Source organism: Tupaia chinensis, unplaced genomic scaffold (genome assembly GCF_000334495.1).
Source record: "Tupaia chinensis unplaced genomic scaffold, TupChi_1.0 Scaffold000333_1, whole genome shotgun sequence".
NCBI classification, from domain to species: domain Eukaryota; kingdom Metazoa; phylum Chordata; class Mammalia; order Scandentia; family Tupaiidae; genus Tupaia; species Tupaia belangeri.
Genome location: NW_006159827.1, coordinates 2,674,066 through 2,681,899, shown reverse-complemented (window position 1 = coordinate 2,681,899; position 7,834 = coordinate 2,674,066). Strand labels below are relative to the sequence as shown.

The 7,834-nt window shown below is 50.5% G+C and overlaps 1 protein-coding gene across 2 annotated transcripts in view; it reads left to right on the top strand.

Annotated features, from left to right (window-relative positions):
- Nucleotides 1–5,373, top strand: part of CAV3 (caveolin 3) — a 15,377-nt gene extending 10,004 nt beyond the window's left edge. Inside the window, exons 2-3 of one of the 2 annotated variants that reach the window (XM_006152041.1) lie at nt 4,657–5,001; nt 5,095–5,373. In XM_006152041.1, the coding sequence (XP_006152103.1) occupies nt 4,657–4,998 (342 nt within the window). In that variant the 3' untranslated portion in view covers nt 4,999–5,001; nt 5,095–5,373. Of the gene's footprint in view, nt 1–4,656 lie in introns of both variants that reach the window. The other variant, XM_006152040.1, reaches the window with a different exon arrangement.
- The last annotated feature ends 2,461 nt before the right edge of the window (nt 5,374–7,834 follow it).

Below are 7,834 nucleotides of genomic sequence, written 5' to 3'. Positions count from 1 at the left end.
CCCACTTTGTCTCTAGTGTCCATCACAATTTTTAATGCTTTTAAGTCCTCCAGTCTTTCAGTCTCTACCATAGAGTACGGACAGTTGGTATATGTTAAGTGGAGGCATACAATGTCTCTCTTTCGTGAACTTTTTTTTTGGGGGGGGGATAGGTTTTTGCTATAGGGCACATGCGCTTGCCAGAAAGAGAGAGAGAGAAACAGAGACAGAAAGAGAGAAATCACCCCCCGGGGGGATGGCCACGCCACAATCCCTTCTCCTCCATTCTCCTCTCCAGATCTTGGGCATGCACAAACATACGCCCGGCGTGAGTTTAAGCCACCAGGTCCAGGACTTGAACCGCGATTGACTACATGGGAATCCAGCAACATAGCCATTACACCAACTGCTGGTCCTCTGGACTTTTGCTCCACAGCAACCAGGAACAGTAGATGCTAGCTCTTTCCATTACTCTCCAAAGCCATAAGATGTTCCCAACCAACTTCTTTTCCAAATATCTAGCTTACGACTTTTCTATCTCTACTCCAAACCCTACTGTCTTCCAAATTCCTAGCCTACCATCACCTCCTGGAAGCCCTTCAGGAAGAAGCGACATTCTCTCCAAGAAGATGAGGCCCATATTCTTCCCTTCCTCCCATCCATGGGGTTATGTAGGACACTAAGTCATTCCTCATCTCCATGAAGTCCCCAGCAGAGAAGGCTGGAGGCTAGATTATGAAGGGAGGCCCTGTTGACTCCCCAAGTCAGCTTTCCCAGAGCACCTGCAGCCTGGAACCTCACCTTGTGGACTTAGCTGTCCGTTAACACACCACCCCAAATGGCATCTCGTTCTCAGTGGTCCCTAGCCAGGTGCACAAGAGGTCCAGGGAGCTGAAGGTAGAACAAGAGCTCTGAGAACAGCCACTGAGACGGGGATCCAACACCATCCAAGAAACATGGTGACATCCATTCCCTTATCCTAAAAAACTTACACTGGAAAGAAAGATACTGGAGCAGTAGCAGTTCTAATATTAGAAAAATACACACCGTGAAGCTGGCTGGTGGCATAGTAGTTAAGAGTGTTGGACTCTCACATAGCCGACCATGGTTCAAGTCCTGGACCTGGTGACTTGCTTTCTCACTTTCCCTGTCTCTCTCTCTCTCTCACTCTCACTCTGTCCTTCTCTGGTCAAATTAAAAATAAATAAAGTTAAATAAAATAATTCTTTTTTAAAAAAATATACACTGGAGATGCTTTTGTTCTTCTATTTTCTTCATTTTCTATGATGTGGCTTTTTTAAAAATTTATTTTATTTATGATAGTTCATGTGTGCATGAGGGAAAGAAAGGAGAAAGGGAGAGAGAGAGGTGCATCCTTGACACAGTCTTGTTAAACTGTGATGCCACACCCCCAGCCCTCCAGCCATCATGATCTGGGGCATTCATGTGCACATGTGCAACTGACAGGTCAGGTCAACCAGACTGGGGATTCAAACTCTTGGCCAACCATGTGACCTCCAGCATTCTGGTTTAGTATGCTACTGACGGTGCCACTGAGGCAGGCGATGTGGCTGTGTTTTTTGTAATGAAAGGTCATTTTAGTGACTGTGCACCTGGAAGAGAGGATCCTTCCCCACAACCCAAGTGGAGAAGGCACGCACCCAGCAGGTCGCAGTCTGCGCTCTGGCCTCCTTGACCCCTCCACAGGTCCTGCCATTTATCACACTGATCCTGCTGCCATTCTGCCAATTTCCATTTCAGTGGCCTGGGAACACTGCCAGAAAGGAACATCTCTGACAGTGTAAGGCATTTTTGCATTTGCTGACTACAGCAAGTGGCTCTGCAGCTTCCTCAGCAGAGAACCTGCTGGGAACACCCGTGGGGAGATCGGTCATTAAGTCCCTATGGCCGTTCGATGCTTTTCAGTTGTTCTCGGATCTCCCAGCCTTCCACCCGTTCACGCTCACAGAGCCACAGAAAGCTGGCCATCGCCTCCACTTTGCAGATAAGACAGCCAACTCTTCCCGATGCTGAATGGCATTGGCTGAGAGTAACCAGCGAGGACTTCTCATGAAGCACCATGGGGCTCAGGAAAGGTTATCTAGGTGACTTGGCTGAAAGAAAGCTTTCATTTTGTAAAGACCACTGGGTATTTTTTCCCTACTTTCCAGTTTGGGCCTTAGTCGCCGTGTCAGTGGGACATGTGGGCTGGAGACTCTGAGCACCCGTGTTCTTCAGCCGCTAAGGAGGGCCAGGGAGGACAGAGGAGGGGAAGGCTGGCATGGCTGCATGTTGAGGTCAAGGAAAATAAACATGGCCTCCAGAAAGGTCCTCGGGCTGGCTCAACCACACTCAGGTACAAGGCACCTTTACCAGCCAGGGAGGGTTGTCCCGGGATGGCAGGTCCCGATCTGTGCACCTAAACCAGGTGCCATTGGGTCCTCCCTGGACCACTGCAGGGGCTCCCCACTGGTCCTCCACGCCCGTCTTCACTCCCAACCTTAGACTGCTCCAACAGCAGCCGGCGGAATGAGCTGCTCCAAACCCAGCCAGATTTGACCGAATCACCCCTGCTCCAAACCCAGATCTGACCGAATCACCTCGAAAGGACTCATGGCGCTGAAGTTGCCCGCACCACACTCAGGTTGCCAGGCCTTCCCTCTCCAGTCTCCCCCCATCATTCTGAACTTGCTCTCGGCCTTCCGGAAGCACCTGGCTCTCCCCAAGGACCCACAGGGCTTTCCCACTAGCTCCTAGCAGTTACTGCTCCTTCTGCCCCAAGCCCTCTTTGCCAGCTCACATCCCCTCCCTCCACCTGGCCTGGCCACGTCAGGTATCAGCCTAGCCAAATGCCACTTCCTCCAACACATTTCTTTAGCTCCATCTGAGTTAAATACCCTTCCTGGGGGTGACCACAGACCCACTCTCCCCTTCCCTGAGCATCTATTTCTGTAGTGTAACTGCCTGCCATAAACCGCTGAGAACAGAACCTGGTCTTCCTCACAGGCACTCAGTGAATCTTTGCAGGAAGCGTGTGGCTGCCTCTCCCTTAGGGTCATAAAGTCCTAGCGGCTGGGCGTGTGGCTGTGGCTGTGGCTCTGCTCCAGCTGGCTGTTAGCAAGTCACTCCGCCTCGGGGCCTGTTCAGCCATCCCTGTGCGAGGGGGCTGGGCCAGTGCTAGGGACTGCTGCCTGGGACTGGGACCAGGGGCTTTGGCATCCCCAGGAGCTTGTTAGAAATGTGGAGTTGGGGGACTGTCAGTAGGCATAATGGCTATGTCTATAGACTCCCATGTAGTCGACTGCGGTTTAAATCCTGGACCCAGTGGCTTAAACTCACACCGGGCACGTGTGCGTGCGTGCCCAAGATCCCAAGAGGAGAATGGAGGAGAAGGGATTGCGGTGTGGCCATCCCCCCAGGGAGTGATTTCTCACTTTCTATCTCTCTGTCTCTCTCTGTCTTTCTGGCGAGCGCACGTGCCCTACAGCAAAAACCTCTTAAAAAAAATGTGGAGTTGGGGGTCAGCCCACGGCGTGGTAGTTAAAGTGGCTAGATCCCACAAAGCCAACCAAGCCGTTTGAGTCTCAGGCCCAGTCGCTCGAAAACATGCCGACACATGTGTGTGCATGTCCCAAATCCCCCAAAAATGGAGAAGTGGAGGAAAGGGGACTGCAGCATGACCATCCGCCATGGGGAGATACTTTCTCACCTTCTCTCTCTCTCTCCTCTCCAGTGAGCACACACACCCTCTGGCAAATTTTAAAGAATGGTAATGTTGGGCCAGCAGGTGGCATGGTGGTTAAGGCGCTGGACTCCCACATAGCTGACCGTGGTTCAGGTCCTGGACCTGGCAGCTTGCGTTCTCACTTTCCCTTTCTCTCTGTCCCTCTCCAGTCAAATAAAAATAAACAAAATTAAATAAATCTTTCTAATTCTCTTTCTCACACATGTACCCTATAGCAAATTGAAAATAATAATGATAAATAGAATTCAATCGTTAGTGTTTAAATGATAATGTATATGGTAATATCTCTGACTTGACTGATGTATACCGCATTCATGCTTTAAAAAACCATTTTGTATGCTATAAAGATGTGCAGTGATTAAATGAAAAAAATTTAAATGTAAATAAGTAAATATTTTTTTAAAAGGTATGGTATGGCAGGTGGGGGGGAGACAAAGAAATGCAGACTTGGGCCAGCCCAAGGCCTAGTGGTTAAGTGGCCAGATCCACATGGCTGACTTCAGGGTTGGAGTCCTGGACCCACCAGCTTGAGAAACTTGCCAGGCGTGTGTATGTTTGTGCCCAAAATCCAGAAAGGAGGAAAGGAAGGAAGAACAGAGGAGAAAGGATTATAGAATGACCATGCCCCGTAGCGGGTGCTTTCTCACTTTTCTTCTCTCTCCCTCTCTCCAGCAAGTGCACACACCCTTTGGCAAACAAACAAACAATACAAATAAATAAATAAAAATGCTGTCTTGCCCTCCATCCCCGAGATCTACTGGGTCGAAATATCTGGGGTGGAGTCCAGCCATCTGGGTCTCACAAGCTCTCCAGAGAATTCTCTCTCTCTCTCTCTCTCACACACACACACACACACACACACACACAGGCATGTAAAAGCCTGAGAAGCAGGTGCATATTGTGGCTGAAGATTCCTCTTCCCACCTCTGCAGGTGGACTTTGAAGACGTGATCGCGGAGCCCGTGGGCACCTACAGCTTCGACGGCGTGTGGAAGGTGAGCTACACCACGTTCACCGTCTCCAAGTACTGGTGCTACCGGCTGCTGTCCACGCTGCTGGGCGTGCCGCTCGCCCTGCTCTGGGGCTTCCTGTTCGCCTGCATCTCCTTCTGCCACATCTGGGCCGTGGTGCCGTGCATTAAGAGCTACCTGATCGAGATCCAGTGCATCAGCCACATCTACTCGCTCTGCATCCGCACCTTCTGCAACCCGCTCTTCGCCGCTCTGGGCCAGATCTGCAGCAGCATCAAGGTGGCGCTGCGGAAGGAGGTGTAGCAGGTTGGGCGATGGGGGTGGCGGGCGGGGGCAGAGAGGCCAGGCCAACCCCCTGGTTCCGTGTCATTAGGCGGCTGGCGAGCTCTTTCTCTTTAGGGACTACTCGAGTTCCCCCCCACGTTGGGAGCACACTGTATAGGGAAGTCAGAAAGAAAGGACAGCCCAGCCACCGAAGCTCAGAGGCCCTTCACCCTGCCCGGGCACCCCGGCGCCACCCTGGTGCCCCCATGGCCGGGCCTGAGGGAAGATCGTTTGCTAAGAGGCAGCTACCGCAAGTCTTGCATTCACCTGTACTGTGACAACAAACCAGCATTCGTTCCCGCCGGGCCACCCGGCCCACATGCACTCAGGAACCACAGTGACTATGGCGAGAGGAGGGCGGCTCCAATAAAGGGTTTCGGCTGCACTCGGGATGCCGTGTCCTGTTTGCGTCGTAAGGTGGGTGCGTGTCCTGACTGGCTCCGAGAAAGACCTTCTACCGTCCTGAGAAACACGAGTGGGGAAAGTAGGCTGGGCCTTCGCTTGGCCAAATCCCAGGACCGAGTTCGGTTTTCGTGGGATTCTACTTGTTTGCAGGCTTTTTTCTCCTCCCCACCTGCTCCTTGAAAGATCATGTCCAAATGACTGCTAGTGTCCCCAAGCCAGGTAATAGATACTAATAGAGGGAGACAGCCCTTGGGCTGGCAGAGCCGGCGACTCCCTGGCACCACACAGGTTCCCACCCTCTGAACCTCACCTTTGGCTCTCCAGACACCAAGCTCCGCCATACCTGGCATTGCCCCTTGGCACGTACATGCCTTCCGACCTAAGAGAAGTCATGGAGGTATAAAGCCCAATTTGCGCATGTGCAGCCTCACCATGGAAACCAACAGCGATAGGAGGGACATGTCCCACCTTCCCACCTGCAAAAGAATGAAACACAAACCCTGGGGCCAGCAGGTAGCTTGGTGGTTAAGGTGCTGGACTCTCACATGGTCGACCACGGTTCAAGTCCCAGACCTGACAGCTTGCTTTCTTTCTTTCTCTGTCTCTGCCTTGCTCTGCCTCTCTCTGGGGAGCACATGTGCCCTATAGCAAATTTTTTCAAAATTAATAACAACGAATAAGAAAAAATAAATAAACAAGGGGGGGAAAGCACAAGCCCCACTAACCTTCTATCCTTCTTTTTAAAAATAATTATTTAATTGTGTTTATTAATTCATTTTTTAAAAATATGACCAGAGAGAGGCAGAGAGAGAGAAAGAAAAGAAAAGTGAGAAAACAAGCCACCAGGTCCAGGACTCGAACCATGGGCGGCCATGTGGGAGTGTCCAGCACCCTTAACCACCACACCACCTGCTGGTCTCTAACCTTCTCTTCCTAAGTGTGCCAGAACTTAGTCAAAAAATTAGGGAGTGAGCTGGAGGAAGAAAGATATCATCCGTGGTCGAATGCATTTAGAAGTGCTGAGCGTGTCTCTCGGATATTCAGGGGACATGAGCAGGACCCTGTGAGTCCTCTGGAAAGAACCCCACTGAGACCCATAACCCCTAGTCCTATTTCATCTTTTCTTGGCTTATATATTTTTTTCTTTTCATGCCAATCTCATAAAGCCAGGTTCCACAGCATCTGATAGGTTTTCAAGGCATTGTCTCTCTGATGCCCAGCCATGACCCCAAGGGTCTTAGGGACCATCTGGCAGAGTGGGGCACCCATGGACTAGGGCAATAAACGACCTTGCTTCTAGACCTGCCTCTGCTCTTTATTGCCTTTCCTAGCCTCCTCAATGTTATAATCCATAAAATTCTCTCTAATGTCCATGTTTTTTTCTATTATTTTATTGGGTCTTTGGAAAAGTTACATCACATTTTTTGCATAGAAAAATACGTCACGACTTTTCTGACAACCCAATATCTAGTTTTTTGTTTGTTTGTTTGTTTTCTTAAGAGGTTTTTGCTATAGGGCATGTGTGCTTACCAGACAGACAGAGACAGAGAGACAGACAGAAAGCCAGAAATCACCCCCCTCCCCCAGGGGGGATGGCCATGCCGCAATCCCTTCTCCTCCATTCTCCTCTCGGGATCTTGGGTACACACGCACACACTCCCGGAGTGAGTTTAAGCCACCAGGTCTGGGACGCGAACCATGGTCGACTCCATGAGAGTCCAGCGACATAGCCATTACGCTAACTGCTGGTCCCAGGCTTAGAGCATCTTCTGACAGAATGCTGACCAATGAGTGCATCCGTGACACCAAAGAATGGGAGCAAGTCCCCATCTCGGGCCCGTAGGACAGCCCTGCACCTCCATCCTGGCCAGACAGATAACTGAAGCAGGCAAGGGAAGTGGAGCCTGCAAACCACCAGACACAGTCACTGTTCTTAGGAGAGAGGACAAGAGCCAGGCAATGTATGAAAACCATGTTTATTGAGCGCACCTTTCACAGAGCAACTACTTAAGCAGACAGTTTGGTCACATCACCCACCGGTTAGCACAGGACACAGGGTACCACAGAAAGTCACCGCAGTAGAACAAAATCAAGGAATTCACATTTTGCTTTAAGTGATGTTTCATTGCCATTGAACACCCAAAAAAGATGAAGCACTTTGAAACTGGGATCTTCATAAAAGACAGCCTGCATCGTCCCCTCACAAGTCCACGCATAGACTCACCCCAAAAGGAGACCCCACATTCAGTGACAGATTTTTTTTTTCAACGTCTAAAGAAATAGATCTGAGAGTCCACACAGGTGATGGTCAAAACAATGAAACATTCCGGAGACATCTCTGTGCTCCGATTAATCGGCACACCCAGCCGGAGTCATGCACGTGGTTTGTAAACAGGTCTGAACCTGTAGG